The following is a 21,544-nucleotide window of genomic DNA, read 5'->3' on the forward strand; positions in this document are numbered from 1 at the left end:
GGCAAAAGTCCAGTCATTGTTGCTGCAATGTAATTAGTAAGTGGTTGTTCTAGGACAAGTAGGATGAGTCAGCCACATATGGGTGTTGTCCCAACAGCTCCCAATTTGCGGATAAGCTCTCCAATAGCTCAGAGAGATTTTTTTTTCTCTCTCTCTGAGCACGTGCAGTGCCCGGGCCCCACTGGGCATGCCTGAGCCCTACCCATTTCCCCCTGCTTCCCCCTAATCCCCAGTCTTTAGTTTCCGCCCGTTCCCATCTGTCGGATTTTCTACAGCTCTCCATTACAACTTTTCTACTCATCACCTTGAAGATGCCTGAATCATCAAAAGAAATGACTGGGATGCAGGAGAAGGATGAATGCACTGGATCCTCATGAATTGTGCGGCCACTGATTGGATCCGGTGCACGAGGTTCCGTGTTGCTTGCATTGTGCGCACATGTCTTCGTGAGCACGCAAGCTAACCCCTGCTTGTATCCGCACACACGTAAGCCAGCCCTCCTGGAATTGTGCCCACCTGTGTTCATGAGCACTCCAGTTGAGGAAGAGGGTGCTGAGAAACACGCAAGCTGATCCCTGCCAGTGATGTCTTTATGATTGGCTTGAATAACATAAACAATGTCCTTTTACAAGGCTTTCAGCTCTTTCCAGTTAGAGACTTCAGGCTGGATCCAGCTACCATATATACTCTAATAAAACGGATGTAACCTTTCTTTCACCCCCTCAAAAAAAAAAAATAGGAGGAAAAAAAAGGTTGACTCGAATATAAACTGGGGTATGTGTGTGTTAATATTTAAGTGCCCTGCACCTAGCCCCCCTTGCTTTCTGTCCTGCCAGGCTGTGCACCCCCTCCCTCCCTGCCCTGCTGGTCTCTGTACCCAGCCCCCCTCCTTCCCTAAAAGATTCTGTACTCTAGTCCAGTGATTCCCAACCCTGTCCTGGAGGAACACCAGGCCAATCGGGTTTTCAGGCTAATCCTAATGAATATGCATGAGAGAGATTTGCATATGATGGAAGTGATAGGCATGCAAATTTGCTTCATGCATATTCATTAGGGCTAGCCTGAAAACCCAATTGGCCTGGTGTTCCTCCAGGACAGGGTTGGGAACCACTGCTCTAGTCTATCTCCTCCGTACCGATGCTTTAAGGGCCTCCATCAGTCCATCCGTAACTTCTAGTGGGCCAGGACAGGAGAGTTCCCGCCCTCCTGTCTTGGCTGACTCTCAGAAGTTTTACCTCCTTTCACCATCCCCCCGCATACCTTTCGAAACCCTGGTGGTCCAGCGGTGAACCGTGGCAGGAGTGACCTTACTTCACTCCTGCCCGTGCAGAGGCACTAGCTGATAGTAGCTGCGAGGTGTCACGGCAACCAATCAGCTAGGGGCTCTGCACGGGCAGTAGCGAAGGTTGCTCTTGCTGCAGTTCACCGTTGGACCATCAAGGATTCTAAAGGTAAGCGGGGGAGGAGATAAAACTTCTTTGATTCAGCTGGGACAGGAGGTGGGACCACCAGGGATTTGACAGGGGGGGGGAGCGGGAGCGAAATAAAAGTTGTTCAAAGTCAGCCGGCACAGGAGATGGCAGGGATCCCTCCTCTGCTGGACTACCAGGTCTTACGAGAGACCCGGCAGAGGCCAGCAACAGGTTCAAGAGGTGGGGCTGGTCAGCACTGACCCGAATCTAAACTGAGACCCCCCATTTTTGGGCCAAAAATCTCAGTTTATATTTGAGTATATACCATAGTTCATGGTAGATGGATAAACACATAACCCTTTGCCTGATAAAACTGTAGTGTAACAACCTACAGTCTGACAGAAAATCCAGGTTGGGGCCCTGATATAAGCGGTTCACAGTCATAAGCGTGTGCTGACATTTGAGAGCGGACAATTGAGCGCAAGACTTCAGCGCGCCACTCTAAAAGCTTATTTTAAAGGGCTACGACGAGGGGTGTGGGGGGGGAACCCACCCCCAGTTTACTTAATCATGTTGGCGCTGCCATTGGGGGTGGTTTTGGGGGGTTGTAACCCCCCCATTATACAGAAAACTTAACTTTTCCCCTAAAAAATAGGCAGCGCTAACACGATTAAGTCCCCCCACAACCCCGTCAGAGCCCTTTAAAATAAGCTTTTAGAGCGGCGCGCTGAAGTCTTGCACTCAATTGTCTGCTCTCAAATATTGGCGCACGTTTTTCTCGCGCGCTTTTGTCCCATCACCAATATAAGCTTATAGGGTTCATTTTGGAATGCAATGTGTTTTTGTCTTGACTGGTAGCGCAGGTTCCCTTGTATGCAACAAAAATGCATTTTAGTAAGCAGAGAGAGATCTTTTAACTTGACATTGGGAAATACAATAAAGTATTAAGCAAATAACTACTACTTTGGAAAAAAAAATTTTTTAATCCTTTCAGAAGGTTGATATTTATCCCTGTGACTAAGATTTACTCTGGTTCTTAATATGAAATACTACCATTTCTTGTCCTTAACATGAAATTCCTTCTAAGGCTTGTTAATCAATAATAAATATCTGGACCCAGTTTTAAGGCAGAGGATTTATCTTTATTACAGGTGCTAGAACAAGCACGAAGACAGTGAGCAGCGTTAATGATTCGGCGACAGCACATTTAGAGATGCAAGCTGAATTTCCTCAAAACATTTATTTCTGCCAGTTAGGAGACGTGAAGGGCAGGAGCACCTCTGCTAAAGATGAAATGTGAGGAAATGCCTCATTCAGTTGGAGACGAGCCTTTGTCTTCTCAGCTGTCATGTTTCTCCTGTGTGCATGTCCTTGCCCCCTTCCTCGGGGTGTCTTGGGGATGGCTGGGTGCTTTCCTGTGACTGACAGAGCTGCACGCTTTGAAGCCTTTTCATCTTCATCCTCTGCCTCCGTGCGCTTCTAAGTCGTTTTGTTCTTAAGAAGCTGTCTTCAAGCTGGTACAAATAGTCTTCAATTAGTCCAACCTACAAAAAGGAGTGTCTATGAAAAACAGGCTCCCATCTTTAAAGAGAAACATTAAAATAACCCTATCCTTCTCCAGAGCCAAGCGCCCTCTCTCAAACGTTGTTTTGGAATAACTGACCCGCTATGATAAAGTGAAACGAAAATCAAAAGGATTATTATCTCCCTGAGGAAATCTATTGGTTTTCAAATATACCAGGGGTAGGCAATTCCGGTCCTCGAGAGCCGGAACCAGGTCAGGTTTTCAGGATATCCACAATAAATATGCATGAGATAGATTTGCATCTCAAGGAGGCGGTGCATGCAGATCCATCTCGTACATATTCATTGTGGAGATCCTGAAAACCTGACCTGGCTCTGGCTTTCGAGGACCGGAATTGCCTACCCCTGAAATATACCATCACCCCTTTTATCAGATTGTGCTGCCGAGCAACTTGATCTAAATGCCGAGCTGCCCATAGGAATAGACTGGGTGGCTCGGCATTAGCTCACAATGATAAAAGAGGGGGACAGAGTAGCCCAGGGGTGGGCGACTCAGGTCCTCGAGGGCCAGAATCCAGTCGGGTTTTCAGGATTTACCCAATGAATATGCATGAGATCTGTTTGCACACACTGATTTCAATGCATATTCATTGGGGAAAACCTGACTGGATTCTGGCCCTCGAGGACCGGGGCTGCCTGTCCCTTACAAATGTCGAAAACCCTGCAAAATGAGAATAGGAATTTGTCAGACAATAATCCTTTAATGACATTGATAAACAGCCACTTTAACAGGGATGCACGATGAAGAAATTAATCTTTTGAAGGTTTTTGTTTTGTTCTATGGGGAGGGGGGGGTAAGAAAATATTACTGAGAGCAAATAGAAGCTGTGGCATTTAAATGCCAAACGCTTGCCAGGAAAGACAAATGAGGCTTGCTATTGCAAGAATCATTTTTCTATGAAATCAACATGTAACTGAATAAATATGTTTCTTATAAGATATTAGTTTTTTTCAGCCCTTCTTCCTTCCTTTTACCTCCCCCCTGTCCAGCAGCACCCCTTCCCTGCTCCCCCTGTGCAGCATCTGCTAGCCCGGGCAGCCTCGGGGCTTTTGCTAGACCGGCCCGCCTCGCATTATCGAAGTGGGCCGGCCTAGCAAATGCCCCGCGCTGCTGCCGCTGCTGGTCTGGGGGGGAGAAGAAGAGGCGTCCCAGCAGGGTAGTCAGAAGGCAGAAAGTCAGCCGGCGTCGGAGATTGGGGCAGGAAATCAGCTGAGGCAGGCGCTGCGCATGCCCAGCATGGAAGCACGGCGCACGGAGATTGAAGTGCGCATGCGCACTAAGGGATTTATTATAGTGGATCAGCCAGCAGAATACACAATGACAGAATAATGGTTTTTTTTAAAAAAAGGAAGACAGTTTCTTATCAAGCAGACCATCTGGCCAATGGTGTAGGTGTGAGTGCATAAAGATTAATGCTATCCTTTAGTTTTGATTACGGAACAAATTAGATATTTTTAAGAGTTTGGAATGGACTGATGATATTACCATCATCTACAAGGGACCATTGAAAAGTCCTCAGCCCAACCAACAACGTTGGGGCAGTCTCCAGTGAGGGCTACACACTTAGGGCTCCTTTTACAAAGGTGCGCTAAGCGTATTAGCGTGCGCTAACCACGCGCTAAATGCTATTGCTTGCATGTTAGTCTATGGGTGCGTGGCGCACCTTAGTAAAACAGGGCCTTAGTCCAGCAATTTTCCACTTTTTTCGTTCCATGTTTTTCCGACGGAATGAAAAAAAGTGGAAAGCCCTCGAAGAAGATGGAGACGGAATGATAAATGCGCATAGCCCTCGATGGAGATTGCCCCAACATTGTTGGTTGGGCTGTGGACTTTTCAATGGTCCCTTGGATGCTACAAATCATAACGGCGGCAATTCTAAACATACAGATACTAAAACATACAGATGTATGTTTATACAGATGTATCTGTGTGTTTTAGTTATGTTGAATCATTCATCTTATCGTTTATGCTCATTTGTATTGTATACATTATTCTATTTAGTCCTGTCATGATTATCCTTTATTATCTTAATTTAAGTTTATTTTTATATATGGTTTTTATTTAAACTTATGTGTAGATACATTTTTGCTGTTTTGTTTAATAAGCTTCTTTAATACACCCCTGAGGAAGGCTTTCTAAGCCGAAACACGGACCGTATTGGGGTCCAGTACTACAAGGATTGAAAGACTCTCTGTTAGGCTTACATCATTTCTTGTATATTTTTTAGCTATTTCTATGTTTTCAATAAATTGATTGTCCTTTAAGTTAGGTGTCTGTGTCCCTTCCCCACTTTTTTTCTGTTTTGTATTCAAAGTTAGATGCCATTTATAGAATCGGGCCTAGGTGACGGTATATTAGACAAGGGTTTCTTTGTCCTAAAATACTCATTCCATGCTTAAACTTCACCCCGGCCCTAACTATATCTACTTTTCAGGTAGGCGTTGGTAGGTGCCTCGGTGTAGATGGCTACCCAAAAATTAAATTTTAGAGGAAACAATTTTTTTTTTATTGAACAAACCAGAAAAAGGAACAATGACAATAAAGGTGAATACAGTGGTTCAAGAAAATATTCAGCAAGAGTCTCCCAGGCCCAAGATCCCACCCTCACCCACCCCCACCACCTCTCCACCTATCTCTTGCCCCTCAGAACAAGAGACCAAAATATTCAAAAATAGAAGTAGCTGCCATAAGAAGCCAACAATAAAGAGGGCGTAAGAAGCTGGTCGCATAACTAAGGAAGATCCCCACCCACCAAATCGAGGAGGTCTAACCGTGACTGAAGCAAAAACACAACATTCAGGGACCCCAAAAATTAAAATTTTAAAAAATTATTTTTAATGGCACTGTTCAATTAACAGCGCCGTTTAATTTATAACATTTTATAATAAATTTAAAAAGATCTGGGGGCCATTGACAACTTATTGTAATGAATAGACACCATTTTCTAGTGAAAGTATATTTGCAAATGGGGGAGGAGGGTGGTTTATAGTTTATTGTGGGTTTAATCAAAAGAAAAAGAATATTTATATTGTATATTTTTGATTAAATGTTAAAGGAAAGGGGGGGTGGGAAGGGAATAAATTTATATATTTGATGTTATATTAGAAAGAAATTCAAATGATGTATTTAATTTCAAATGTTTTATTATTTGTACACTTGATGTAAGATTAAAAATGAATAAAGAATTTTTAAAAAACTACATTTTATTGAAGGAAATATAATGTAATACAAATAGATTTTCATTTCAAATAGATTCACAATTATGATATTTCCATACGTATCGCTATCATTCCTCCAAAATATATTTCCATATGACCTACATCAACCCCCCTACTCCCCAAACCTCCCTTCCCCCCTCTCCCATTTCCCCCCTCCCCGTCCCCCTCCTATTCACTTTGTGTTGAAGTAATTAATCAAATTATAATAAATTATGAAATTTACATACATATTTCTATCATTCCTTCATTTCTATATGACCTATTCCATCCTACCCCTGCACCCCCCCAGTTCTCTCCCCCCCCCTCCGAATGGAAGATGACACATATTACCAGGTATTGTGATGCTATAAATGTTTCCAAAGCTTCAGTGTAAAATATTAATAATCATACTTCATGCTCTAGAGGAAAGATTTTGAATATATGGGTCCCAAATTTTCAAAATAATAATAATAACTTTATTTTTTTGTATACCGCCATACCCAGGGAGTTCTAGGCGGTTCACATTTGTTTATCAAAAATTACAAGTGGTTCACAACCATTGAACAAAGTTGGAAGCAACAAAGTAGTTGAGGTTAGGGAGAGAAGGGACGAGTAGGTCAGGGGGAGAGGGTTAGGGTGGGTAGGGTGGGTAGTGTGGTGGGGGAAGGAGGAAGTTACTGTTCATTGAAGAGGGGTGTTAGGGGTCTTGTCCATGGTATACAAAAAGAAACGTGTACGTCTTGGAAACTTACAAACATCCCTAACTTCAAATAAAATTAAACGATGGAGTTGATTCCTCCAATGTCAAAAACTAGGAGGATCTTTCTGTAACCAATATTGCAAAATACATTTGTAACAGCGCCGTTTAAACCAATTAAAAAATTGTTAGGCACCTAGCTGTAGGCCTGTTTTATAGAATTGGGGCCACCGTGCCTACTCTCCACCCCAAACCTACCCCTAGCACAAAAACATATGAAGCATTTTTCAGCATGTGGGTACCGCAGCGCACATAGCAAAATTATTTTGGGATGCCTCAGTCCACCTGGCGATATGCCATTTTAAGTTGCGGTGAACATGCATTAGAAGCTTAGTAAAAGGACCCGTAAGAGAAATAGGCAACTGCACTCTCTGGAAATTACATTCACTAAAATCATATTTTGATTTTTGCTCTTTCAGGCTGCTGGTCCATAACCTCATTTTGAGCACATTAGATTACTGTAATATCATTTATTTAGGATCATATAAAAAAAACTATCAGGAGATATTCAAAATACCGCTGTACGTTTGATATTTGGGTTTAAAAAAATCAGATCATGTTACTCCATATTACAGGAAATTATATTGGTTGCCAGTCGAGGCCAGAATTATATTTAAATTTGCATGTTTATGATATAAGATGTTTTTATCTCTCGAATCATTTTCAGCCTTTTTTACAAAGCCGCACTAGCAGCTCTGAAGCCCATAAAAACATAGAAGATGACGGCAGATAAGGGCCATAGCCCATCAGGTCTGCCCACTCTACTGACCCACCCCCAAGTCTACTATCCTAGGGATCCCACTCCTGGTGACGGGTTCCCTTGGCTTAACCCTCTAAGGGATCCCACATGGGCATCCCATTTGCTCTTAAATTCTTGCACGCTGTTTGCCTCGATCACCTGCACCGGGAGCTCGTTCCAAGGATCAACCACTCTCTCGGTGAAGAAATATTTCCTGGTGTCGCCATGAAATTTCCCGCCCCTGAGTTTGAGCGGATGCCCTCTTGTGGCTGAGGGTCCTTTGAGAAAGAGAATCTCTTCTTCCATCTCGATACGGCCGGTAATACACTTAAACGTCTCGATCATGTCTCCTCTCTCCCATAGAGATTTAAAGGGCTTCGGGGCTGTTGCCGCGTGGCAACCGCTAGCACGGCTTTGTAAAAGAGGCCGTTTGTGTTCCCTGCATATTCTCGTCCTAAGCGGGGAATCTTGGTACTCTCATTTCCAACATTAAAAGGATGCATTTCAAAAAGATTTCTGGGCAAAACGTTATATCGTATCAGGCCGTTGTTTGGAGTAAAATTATAAGTGGTTTATTTCTGAATTCAATCTCCTACCAAATGTTTAGAAGATCTGCGAAGACTTATTTACATGACAAATTTGTTTAACAAATTCTAGTTATTTGATGGATATATTTCTGTATGTACCTCATCTGCGTCTGGCAGATCTTCTTGATGTAAACCATTCTGAACTGTCAAGGTATAGCGGGTTGCAAATAAAATTTTATTATTTATTATTATTACTTGACTTTATAACAAAGACTTAAAACAGGTGTAAGAAAACCTGTTTAAACTAAGCATCGCCTTATAAAATTGTTCTTTCTAAGGGTGGAGGATTAGCCTAACGCTTAGAGCAGCAGCTGGGAACTAGAGAGTTGCGCGGGGACAGAAATCCCACCCATCCCCACCCGTCCCCGCCAGGATCCTCTCCGTCCCCACCCGTCCCCATCAGGATCCTCTCCGTCCCCACCCATCCCCGCAAGGAATTACCTCCATCCCCATAAAAAGCAGCAATTACTTCTGACAGGATCATCAATTCCACAGTTTCTTTTGTGTTTGCGCTGCTGTTTTCCTTGTGGAATCTCTTTGGTGGAATCCTTTGTTTGTTTTCTGTTCAGATAATTAACTTATAAACCCCCTCTTTTACTAAGGCTGACATGTCCATTATATTATATGGACGAACCCTGCTTCCAAAGCCTTCCATCCCTGTGGGAGTCCCATTAGCTAGAGGGGGGTCCCCGTGGGAGTCCCGTGGGTTAGGGGGAATTCCCACGATCCCCGTTCCCGTGCAGACCTCTACTGGGAACTAGCAGTCCTAAGTTGAAATCCCACATTGACTTCCTGTGGCCTTGGGCAAACCACTTACCCCCTCTATTGCCTGCGGAGGGCTAGGAGGGACCCCAGCAATCCTACCTGATTTAGGGCCTGCATTGAAGCTGTCAAATATGCAGCAGCCCCAGGAGCCACTCACTGCTCCTGGGCAGTAGGGACAAGAGTACTGTGTCAAGTAGTCTTTTAGCCTAATGAAGGCACACAATATTTCAGTATACAACCCTTTTATACAATATTCTCACAGCTCAAGGCTATTCAGTTTCTCACCCACTCTGCCTTTATCTTAGTAATTCTGCTGTCTCTGAATGAAGTTTTTACGAGGGACATTACAATTGCTTCGAAGAATTTTATGATAGAAAAAACTTTTGTAGAAAGGATGCATTTTAACTGCCACTTAAAAAAAAAAAAAAAATCTCTAGGGAGAAAACCCAATCAGGCTCAGTCCTAGAGCCCATTCATCAATTTCACGCTTCAGAAGGAATGGTCAGTTAAGCACTGACCATCAACTACCCGAAATAACTCGCATATCTTTTTTTATGCTTCTGTCAGCTGCGACCGTCATAAACTTAGCCATTGGATGGGGAAATCACTACTTTAAAGAAGGCCAAAGATGGATAGTCTACAAATCATGATCAGTAGGGTCAAACTTTAACGTAGCGGCTCCAATAGACAAAGAGATCTCAGCCTGACGTGTTTTGGATTCTAGTGTACCCTCGTGTAAAATTGTCTAGTGTTAGAACTGGGGCTGTTCTTTCATAGGGATCCAGTTCACTTGCACTACTAATTAGACCACCTATCAACTCTACTACAAACCACCTCACCCTCAACAACCCGCTAAATGTCTATAAGATCTACAACCTACATCTCTAGCTAATCATTGTAACTCTGTTTTTAAATTAACCTTTTGTAATCCGCCTTGAACCGCAAGGTAATGGCGGAATAGAAATCCCTAATGTAATGTAATGTAATGTAATTAGAGAATGACATGGGTTCAAATTTTTCCACATCCCCACGGGGATTCATTTTTCAGAGGAAGACAAAATGACCTGTGTATTGAAATACTCAGCATATGGCAATAGCATCGCCAACATCCTGAAGAATAATTGGAAAATCACGAGAACTAACTCTACTTTTCAAAAGACTGATCTACGCATTGCCTTTGCCCGAGATAAAAACCTAAAAGAAATACTTTCACCAGCGAATTTCCAAAAAGTAAAATTAAGAGATGAAAATTTGTTACCAAAAGGTTTTTATAAATGTGGCAAATGCAGCGTTTGCGAGAATACGATTCAACTTAAGGAATTCACCAGCCCAAAAGATGGGAAAGTCTATTCTATAAATCATTTTCTTACCTGTTCCTCAGACTATATAGTCTATGTCAGTGGTTCCCAACCCTGTCCTGGAGGACCACCAGGCCAGTCGGGTTTTCAGGATCGCCCTAATGAATATGCATGGAGCAGATTTGCATGCCTATCACTTCCATTATATGCAAATCTCTCTCATGCATATTCATTAGGGCGATCCTGAAAACCCGACTGGCCTGGTGGTCCTCCAGGACAGGGTTGGGGACCACTGGTCTATGTCATCATTTGTCCATGCAAAAAATGGTATGTTGGAAAATCCATCAGATCGTGAAAGACGAGAATTATTGAACACAAATCCAACATTAAATGCATGAGAAGTACAGCACCCATAGTAGAACATTGCAATCAGTTACAACAGTGGTTCCCAACCCTGTCCTGGAGGAACACCAGGCCAATTGGGTTTTCAGGCTAGCCCTAATGAATATGCATGAAGCAAATTTGCATGCCTATCACTTCCATCATATGCAAATCTCTCTCATGCATATTCATTAGGGCAGTGGTTCCCAACCCTGTCCTGGAGGAACACCAGGCCAATTGGGTTTTCAGGCTAACCCTAATGAATATGCATGAAGCAAATTTGCATGCCTATCACTTCCATCATATGCAAATCTCTCTCATGCATATTCATTAGGGCTAGCCTGAAAACCCGATTGGCCTGGTGTTCCTCCAGGACAGGGTTGGGAATCACTGAGTTACAACACAGTTTTAGGGAACTTAAATGTTTTGCAATAGATCGTGCAATCCCGAACTCACGCGGCGGTGACAGACAGAGGAATTTATTACAAAAAGAGTCCCGCTGGATTTTCCATTTAGGATCGTTAAAACCTGGAGGCCTAAATGCCAATATGGATTGGAGTTCTTTCTTTTAGCTCTTAAGGTAACTGTAACATTAAGTTGATTTGATACATGTCTCTTTAAGATTCACAGATGTTATTTAATTGAAGCATCTTTAGAGCGCATGCGTGGCGTTTTACATTTGCCAACGCCATTTTCTCAAAGACGCTGTATGAACAGCACAGTGAGTAAACCCGTTTATAAGAAATGTTTTATAAATGTTTATGTTAGTATGTAGAAGTAAATTATTATTCTCTGTGTTTATAGAAGCCTCAGACCCCTGAAGAAGCCATTATTTAGGCGAAACGGGTCCCGTTGGGCACAGAGTGAATTGGGCACAGAGTGAATTTGGCATGACACAAAAGCCATCATTTAGGCATGACACAAAAGCCATCATTTAAAGATAAGTGTTTTATTTAAAGTTGATTATTTTTGCACTTTGTAGCAACATAAAAACAAGTGGAGCTCAATGATTGATACTTATACCTACAACAGCCGTTTGAACAATCGTATATGATTTGACAGTGTAGGTATCTGGGAGTTCCACGGATATAGACATTTGATATATCAGTCTATTTTCTTGCCTGTCCCATTTCTGCAAGCTCTGTCCTCGTCTGCACAAGCCTCAAACCCTTTAAAATCATAAGTAGCAACATTCTAGAGCTCAGATTGTGATGTCATAATGCCTCATTCCACCAATGCCTAAGCTCCGTCCTCATCTGCACAAGCCTCAAACCCTTTAAAATCATAAGTAGCAACATTCTAGAGCTCAGATTGTGATGTCATAATGCCTCATTCCACCAATGCCTAAGCTCCGTCCTCATCCGCACAAGCCTCAAACCCTTTAAAATCATAAGTAGCAACATTCTAGAGCTCAGATTGTGATGTCATAATGCCTCATTCCACCAATGCCTAAGCTCCGTCCTCATCCGCACAAGCCTCAAACACTTTAAAATCACAATTAACAACATTCTAGAGCACATATTGTGATGTCATAATGCCTCATTCCACCAATGCCTAAGCTCCGTCCTCATCTGCACAAGCCTCAGACCCTTTAAAATCATAAGTAGCAACATTCCAGAGCAGAGATTGTGATGTCATAATGCCTCATTCCACCAATGGCTAAGCTCCGTCCTCATCTGCACAAGCCTCAAACACTTTAATATCGTATGTTCAAGGCTTGTGTCATTAAGGCAGAGCTTACAAGGATGGGGCAGGGACAGTGACAAAACTCATGGGGACAGGGTGGGAAATTTGAATTCCTGCGGGGACGGGGACAATGTCCCCGTGTCATTCTCTACTACTAATCAGATCTCCATCTTGCACAATTATTCTCTTATCCAGTGCCTTTCACCTTTCTGTTTTCCTCCTCCCACTTCTTTCCTACCTCTGGTTTTCTCGAGTGCTTTTTCCTGCCTTTGCCAGTCCACAACATTCGTTAGATCTCATTAGTTTATTTTCTGAGGAAGAGTTATAGATGAGCCACTTTTTTTGTCTATGAGAAGGTGACTATCTGAGGTGCATTAATAATGCAATAATTGATTTTTTTTTTCCCCATTCTGAACTGTATTTCAATTATTTGTCCTTACTGCTTTCTACGAGACCCTCGTTTCTTTAAGTGTCTCATCGAAGCAAGAAAATATTAGCACTTCAAACTCATTCAGAATGCTGACACCTGAAAGGTGAGTACACAGACTGCAATAGTTCCTGAAACCTTATCAAGCCAACTTTAGACTCTTAATTACCGTCATCTCACTCCCAGTTATGCCTCCCTGGCTCTTGTGCTCTATGCCACAAGCCCATCTTGCTACGTTAGGCTTTTACAACCTGCTTTATCCCCAACCTAGGTCCAGAACGAGATGACAATAATTAAGAGATTGATCTATGGTATCAAATTAGAATAATACAATAAAACAAAGCATTATAAAAGTTTATTGTAACATATTTTCCCATTATAACAAATATCTTCTCATGCCAACAGCTAGGGAACTGAACCTCTCAAGCAGGGCTGGATTAAGCATTGGAGCAGGTGAGGCACTGGCTCAGGGTACCAGGGATGGCTACCAAAATCACCTAATCTAAACCTTCTCTTCTCCCTCCATGGGTCCAGCAGCACTCCTTCACCTGCCGCCCTCTCCGCCTTGGATCTGTAAACCTTAGGAGGGGGGGGGGGGGTTACAGGCTGCTTTTGGCCAGGACTGGGTCTTCCTCTACCACCCCACCTCTTCCGGTGCAATTTCCTTTGGACAGGGAAAGAGGGAGAGAGGAGGAGAAGGAGAGATGCTCAGAATGATCAGATCATAAGAACATAAGAACATAAGCAGTGCCTCTGCCGGGTCAGACCACAGGTCCATCCTGCCCGGCAGTCCGCTCCCGCGGCGGCCCAGACTGGTCACGACCTGTCTGTATCACCAGAAGAGGCTCCCTTGCCACCTTGGTTTCTCATTTAAATCCTGTCTTCCTATCGAAGTCCTAACCTTCCGGTCTTGCACACGCACGACCTGGTTTGGTTTCTATACTCATTACTTGGTTAGCTTTCTATACTTGTGTTACATCCCAGCTCCTCCCTCGGTATCCCACGATCCCTTTATCCTTCAGGAATCCGTCCAATCCCTGTTTGAATCCCTGTACCGTACTCTGCCTGATCACTTCCTCCGGTAGCGCATTCCAAGTGTCCACGACCCTTTGGGTGAAAAAAAACTTCCTTTCATTTGTTCTGAACCTATCTCCCTTCAGTTTCTCCGAGTGCCCCCTCGTATTTGCTATTCCTTTCAGCCTGAAGAATCTGTCCCTATCCACCCTCTCCATGCCCCTCATGATCTTGAAGGTCTCTATCATATCTCCCCTGAGCCTCCTCATCTCCAGAGAGAAGAGCCCCAGCCTATCCAACCTCTCGGCGTATGGGCAGTGTTCCAGCCCTTTTACCATTTTCGTTGCTCTCCTTTGGACTCTCTCAAGTACCGCCATGACCTTCTTGAGGTGCGGCGACCAATACTGAACGCAGTATTCCAGATGTGGACGCACCATCGCTCGATACAATGGCATGATGACTTCCCGTGATCCTTAGCAAACATTCTTGACCCCCCCCCAAGTCCCTTAATATCCTAATTCACTCCCTTGTTATTTCAAAGCTCGATTAATGTAACTCATTATATAAAGGTGTCTGTCAAAAAGACATCCGACGTCTACAATTAATACAAAACACTGCCATAAAAATGATCCTGACCAAGAAGAAATTTACTCCCCTGCTGTAGAGTGCACATTGGTTACCAGTTCCTCATCGAATTACATATAAAATTGCTTTAATTTCCTTTCAAACCCTATACACCAAAGAACCTGCCTTCATTCATAAGTCTCTCATTCCTCATAATTCTTCAAGAACCTTAAGATCAGCAACTCGGCACTTTCTTCACGTTCCATCTTTAAAAATCGTTAGTACTCGCAGGGTTTCTTCATTCACAACCACAACTACAATCGGGAACTCGTTACCTTTACTAAACTAAACCTTAAGTTTACATACTGCATCCTCTCCACGGAAGTGGAGCTCTGCACAGTTTACAAGAACTTAAAATATAAGAAGAGAAAGGAAAAGGTTTACATGAGCTTATATATAGAATGGAAGAGAAAGGGGGAAAATAGAATTACATGTTAGAGAAGAGCCAAGTTTTCAGTTGCTTGCGGAATAGTTGGAGAGAGCCCAGGTTCCGCAACGGGATAGTAAGGTCGTTCCAGAGACTTGTGATTTTGAAGAGAAGAGATTTTCCCAGTTTACCTACATAGAGAATACTGCGTAGAGAGGGGAAGGATAGTTTATATCTTTGGGCGGGTCTGGTGGAGTTAGGACTCGAGGAGTCAAAGGATAGTGGGATTAGGGGAGGAAGGATGCCGTGAACGATCTTAAAAGCCAGGCAGGAGCATTTGAAATGGATTCTGGAAATCACTGGGAGCCAGTGAAGATTGGACAGGAGTGGGGAGACATGGTCAGATTTGCGTTTTGCAAAGATTAACTTGGCTGCAATATTCTGGATAAGCTGGAGTCTTTGAAGACTTTTTTTTTGTTAGGCATAAGTAAATGGCATTGCAGTAGTCTAAGTTTGGAGAGGATGATGGATTGGACGAGGACGGCGAAATGTTTTTGGCAAAAGTAGGATCTTACTTTCCTCAGCATGTGGAGGCTGAAAAAGCATGATTTTGCCAAGGAGTTGAGGTGGTCGTTGAGGGAGAGAGAAGAATCAATAGTGATGCCAAGGACCTTACTTGAGAACTCAAGGTGCAGAGCAGCGCCTGTGGGTAGTGCGAAGATGGTGAACAAAATTTAGATAAATTTAAGGGAAACCTTAAATGTTTCCTCTTTAAAGATGCATATGAATGCTAAATGATCTCTTGATCTACCCTAGCCGATATCTGTATTGATCCTATCCAACTTTTAATATGATTTCCCTCACTGCCCTTTTGTCTTTAACCTTAATTGTACTCTTTTCTTTTTAAAATATATTTCCCCCACTCTCCTTTTGTTTTTATGTATGTAACGTCTTGCCATTAACAAGTCTGTTCATTATTCCCCTTTTTAATTTTTAATTGTTAAAACGCTTAGAATTTATGATTAGCGTTTCATCAAATTTTAATGAACTTGAAACCCATGAAGAGAAGGGGGGGGGGAGGTGCAAGAGAGACTAGGTGGGGGGGAGGACGGGGAGTGATGCCAGGCCTGTGCAGAAAGGGGAGGGAAGGTGCAAAGTGGCTCCGGGCTAGAATATGACATGGGAACAAATTTGTCATAGTCCCTGCAGGAACTCAATTTCCCCTCGAGCTTTGTCACTGTCCTTGCCCCATTCCTATAAGCTCTGCCTTAACTGCACGAGCCTCAAACACTTATGATTTTAAAAGTATTTGAGGCTTATGCAGATAAGGATGAAGCTTGCGGGAACAGGGCAGGGACAGGAAAAGAACTCACGGGGACGGGATGGGAAAATGAGTTCCCGCGGGGACGGGGAAAAAATTTGTCCCCGTGCCATTCTCTACTTAGGGCGTCACAATCCTTGTTGTTAAGCACTAGACAGAAAACCTTCTCGATATCAGTCCCACTTGTAGTGAACCCTGCTTCTTAACAGCAGACTGACTCCTAATCTGCTAGCTAACAGCTTGCCAGCCAAAATTCAAAGTTACTTATCTGGGAAAAAAATGCTTGAGTAGCTGAATAAATTCATGTAAACCATTCTGAGCTCCCCTGGGAGAACGGTACAGAAAATGGAATAAATGGAGAGTGTGAAAAGCTTCAGCCTCTGATAACCAGAGCTGGTATTGTGACATCATAATGCCTCATTCCACCAGTGCCTAAGAGCCAACCTCATCAGTGATGTCACAATGGCTTGATTGTCCTATACTTGGCTCAGGTACATTAGATAGACTGTGAGTGCACAAGGACAGGAAAAAATGCTTGAGTACCTGAATAAATTCATGTAAACCGTCCAGAGCTCTCCTGGGAGAATGGTATAGAAAATGGAATGTGCATCCCAGGAAGCATGTTTCAAGTTTCAAGTTTATTCGTTATTTGATTGATCGCCTATCACAGTTACTAAGCGATGTACATAAATAATAAATATAAGGTAAACAATAACAAGAATATAATAAAAAAATTTAAAAATCTTTTAAAAATAGACCGATTACAACAGGAAACACTAGGATAGAAGGGAACGAAATACATTTTAAGATAGGTAAGGAAGAACATTTAGGGGTAATATACAAAGGGAAAGGGAAAACGAAATAGTCATTTTAAGTGATTTTATTTTATTTTAGAAATTTATGTGCCATTTATAGAACTGCCTTTAATGTGTGCATATAATGCATGCACTCTTTAAGAAAAGTGCGCACGATATGGGAATAACCCACTCTCTTATTGTCGAATGACATTGGTTTCAAATGACAGCCTATTCCTAGTGCCTGCTCCAAGGCGGACTTCCTGTTATGGAGTGGGTGGGGGGGGACACAGCAGCCGTCCGTGCCCACATGTGCCAAGACCCTGGGCTTCATCTGCTGGCCTGCCTGCAGAGCTCTGCTTGTTCTACCCAGCTGCTGTATTGAAGGGCAAGGACAGACAGGAAAGTCAGCTTGAACTGGAGAATATTTGCTTTTATTGTGTTTTCTATTTGTTTTGTATTTATTGCTGCTGATTGTTATATTATTATATGTGTGATTTGTGCTTAGAATACAGAGATAATGCCAAATATATATATATATACATATATGTATATATATATATATATATAAGCAGATGCTGGACAACTAGGTAGAAAATGCTTGGCTGTCAGGCTTTAGGAGAAGGAGAACAGAGAGGGCGGGAGGAGACTACTGATCCATTGGGCAGGAAGATGCTAAATTAGGTAGGGTGAGCGATGCTGGATTGTGTTAAGAAGAGAGGGGGGGGTGACATGCTGGACTGTGGTGGGGCACAAGATTGAAAGTTTGTCTTTTACCGGGCCTCAGAGAAGGTAAGGATAGCTAATTCTTCCCTTATGAATTTCCCTTCCATACAAATCTGAGGAGGTAGATATTTCATTAAGATTTTTTAAAAATCTGCTTTTGGACTTTGAAGTTAGGGTATTAAAAAAAAAAAAAATGAATATGCATTGTACAGTAAAATTCAGTTCCTAAAGCAATGGTCCCTCTGGGCGGCAGAGTAATTGCTTTCGTGTTCATGAAATGCCCTTGCCAGCGCCTTGGGATAGCTAACTTAAGTCACAAGCAATTAGCTGACAATAGAACTTTCTACCAAGGGGACTATTGCTTAATTACATAGAGGCTACTCCTGATCACTTTAGGCTTCTGAATAGCGAAAAATGAACAATTCTCCTGCTTAGGCTTGGCCTGTAAGTGGAAAATCCTTGACTAGGAAAGTATAATCCCCCCCCTTTTTTTTTTTTTTTTTTTTACAAAAGCGCAGAAAAGGTTTTTAGCACTGGCCGGCGCACTGAATACTCTGCGCTGCTCTGACAGTCATAGACTTCCTATGAGCGTCAGAGCAGTGCGAACCGTTCAGCGCGCCCTCCGGCACTAAAAACCTCTTCCGCGCTTTTGTAAAAGGAGGGGAACAGTTGTTTTAAATGCATTTATCACTTTAGTCTTTTGTTTAATCCTTCTCTAATGATGGATAAGTGAAAAAAGTGACATAAATAAATATTAAGATTTTAAAAAAATTATATGCAGAATATGTTAATTATGTTTCATAAGAACATAAGAAGTTGCCTCTGCTGAGGCAGACCAGAGGTCCATCCTGCCCAGCGGTCCGCTCTCGCGGCGGCCCATCAGGCCTAATTGCCTGAACAGTGTCCCTGACTGATTAGGTAACTGCCTCTAATCCTCTAATCCTATCCCTATAACCTACCTCTACTCCTATCTGTACCCCTCAATCCCTTTGTCTTCCAGGTACCTATCCAAACCTTCTTTGAAGCCCTGTAGCGTGCTCCTGCTTATCACATCCTCCGGTAGCGCGTTCCATGTATCCACCACCCTCTGGGTGAAAAAGAATTTCCTGGCGTTTGTTCTAAACCTTCCCCCTTTCACTTTCTCTGAGTGTCCCCTTGTACTTATGGTTCCCCATAATTTAAAAAATCTGTCCCTGTCTACTCTTTCTATGCCCTTCATGATCTTGAAGGTTTCTATCATGTCCCCCCAAATTATCTTTCGCCTACGGTAATGAGTTTCTGAACGTTATTTTGTAAAATGGAAAGATGGTTTTATCTCACTATGGGGTTTCTTGTGCCTACAGAAAGCTGAGGGAGAGTAGACCCTCTGGGAGGTGTTCTTTAATATTTTTTTTTGTCGTGCTACCGCTTCGTTATCTTTTGTGGAGGCAAAAATAGAATGATGGAAGCTCTCTCTGTCTTTCATCTTGCCTTCGCTTCAGAGCGTTCTACCACATCTTCCAAGATTTAGCATCATTAATGCATTTTGACTTACTGAGCTATACATTCATTTCAGTTTTAGAGCTGAAAAAAAAAGAAGCCATTTTAATGCATCATTAAAAGTATAGGGGCTCCTTTTACCAAGCTGTGATAGTGGCTGCTGAGGCGGTAATCACTCTGACGCCCAGAGGGATTTAGTTTTAAACAATTTTCATTGATGACAGGAACAATGCAGCTAAACCACAATCAAAACCACTCATTGCAAAGACAGCCATTTGACAATAACAGTGTCAGAAGTTTTTCTCTCATCAAACATTTTAAATAGCAGTATAATCCTCCAACCCAACGCCCGCCCCTAATGGACCTCACACCAAACTCTAAATCTGAACCTCCCCAAAGACCTGGACTCTTATAGCCCCTGGAATATAAACAGCAATCCTCTCCCCACCTCTCCCCCAGTCTGCACTTAAAAAAACCAAAACAACCCCCCCCCAAAATTGACTCGACAACTAATCAAAGACTATACCATCATAACATAATCACTAACAAACAATGCCCACACGGAGTCAACAAATCTAAATAAGCTCCCCCCAGGTAAGCAAGAATTGTTGTTGTTTTTTTGGGGCGGTAACCCACGGCATGCGCCTCCCAAGTGGCCAGCTCATGAACTTGAGCTCTCCGTCTCCAAAAGGAAGGCGGGTCCGAGGATGTCCAGGAGCAAGGAGATACACTTTACGATGAACAAAATCCCCCCCTTTAGGCGTCCTTCAAAAAGCTCCAAGCATATCCAACAACAATTGTTCCACAGTAGAGAATGACACAGTGACAAAATTCATCACCGTTCCCGTCCCCGCGGATAACTGCGGGAAACCATCTTCATGTCATTCTTTAAGGAGAGAGGGAAGAATCAGAGTATGAATGGCCACAACCACTGACCCGCAAGCTTTGCTTTGAAGAATGCTGGTGTAGAAGGACCGAGGTTGAAACAGACACTACAGAATGACAGTCTCTGGTATCCAGAGCAGATATTGTGATGTCATAATGCCTCATTCCACCAGTGCCTAAGAGCCAATCACATCAGTGATGTCACAATGGCTTCATTATCCTTGGCTCACATATGAATCAGAGTATGAATGGCCACAACCACTGACCCTCAAGCTTTGTTTATGTTTTATGTTTATTCAGGTTTTTGATTAAACACTTATTCGAAACTACAAAGCGTTTTACAAAATATAAAAATTAACATTTAAACAAATAATTTTGACAAATAAAACATACTTTAACATGATAACAAATCTATTATTAATTAAATTAATAAAAAACTACATGACCAACAACAAATAAATACTAGGTAAAAGGACTGTAAAGCCCCTGGACACAAATAAGAAAGGGGGAGAAATACATTTGATATAGAAAATGTAAGAAACAATTAAGGTAAATACAAAAGGGAATTGGGAAATAAATGTAAGAAACAAAATTAAGTTAATTACTAAAAGACAGTTGATCAACTAAAAGCATCTTTAAAAAGAAAGCACTTTAAATTGCTTTTAAATTTTTTAAGTTTTTTTCCATTTTTAAATGTAAAGGAAGAGAATTCCAAATCATAGGGGCTGTCACGGAAAAGATTGAGGTACGACGTGTACCAATTATTTTTAAAGATGGAACCTTAAGATTATACTGTGAAATAGATCTTAAAGCTCTAGGAGGGTCATATGGGATCAAAAATCTGTCTATAAATGCTGGTTTATTGGTTTGTAAAGTTTTAAATGTCAGAAGGGCGATTTTATAAGTTATCCTGTGTAGGACTGGCAACCAGTGGGCTTTTTGTAGCAGTGGGGTAACGTGGTCAAATTTTTTTGCGCCCGAAATTATCTTAATGGCTGTATTTTGGATTAATTGCAAGCGCTTTAAGTCTTTATGATAGATCCCTTTTAGTAAAGAGTTACAATAATCCATTTTTGATATTACGAGTGTATGGATCAGTACATTCAAGGAATTAGTGTCAAGTAGAGGGGCCAGCGATCTAATCATCCTTAATTTATAAAAACAATTTTTAACCAATGCACTAATTTGTGGTTGAAAAGTTAACTTGTTGTCTATAAGGACACCTAAGATTTTAGTAGTCATGGTTGGTAAAAGTGGAGTATTTTCTATGGTGACCGGAGAGATTAATTGTGCCTCCTCTTTTCCCGAGAAGAGTAGAGTATTAGTTTTTGAAATATTTAAAGAAAGCTTATTAGTATTTAACCAGTCATGAACTTTATTCAATTTTTGATTAATGGACTGAATCTCATTTTGGTTACTGGGATCAATAGGGTGCAATAGTTGAAGATCGTCAGCGTAGGCGTAAGCGGTAAACCCTATTGATTGACCAAGGGTTAAAAG

At 42.2% G+C, this 21,544-nt stretch overlaps 1 protein-coding gene across 1 annotated transcript in view; it reads right to left on the bottom strand.

Annotated features, from left to right (window-relative positions):
- Positions 1-2,689: 2,689 nt before the first annotated feature.
- Positions 2,690-21,544, bottom strand: part of SPATA16 (spermatogenesis associated 16) — a 128,737-nt gene continuing 109,882 nt past the window's right edge. Inside the window, exon 10 of the mRNA XM_033957786.1 lies at positions 2,690-2,956. Coding sequence (XP_033813677.1) covers positions 2,759-2,956 — 198 coding nt within the window. The 3' untranslated portion in view covers positions 2,690-2,758. The remainder of the gene's footprint in view (positions 2,957-21,544) is intronic.

This window comes from Geotrypetes seraphini, chromosome 9, assembly GCF_902459505.1.
Source record: "Geotrypetes seraphini chromosome 9, aGeoSer1.1, whole genome shotgun sequence".
Taxonomy (NCBI): Eukaryota; Metazoa; Chordata; class Amphibia; order Gymnophiona; family Dermophiidae; genus Geotrypetes; species Geotrypetes seraphini.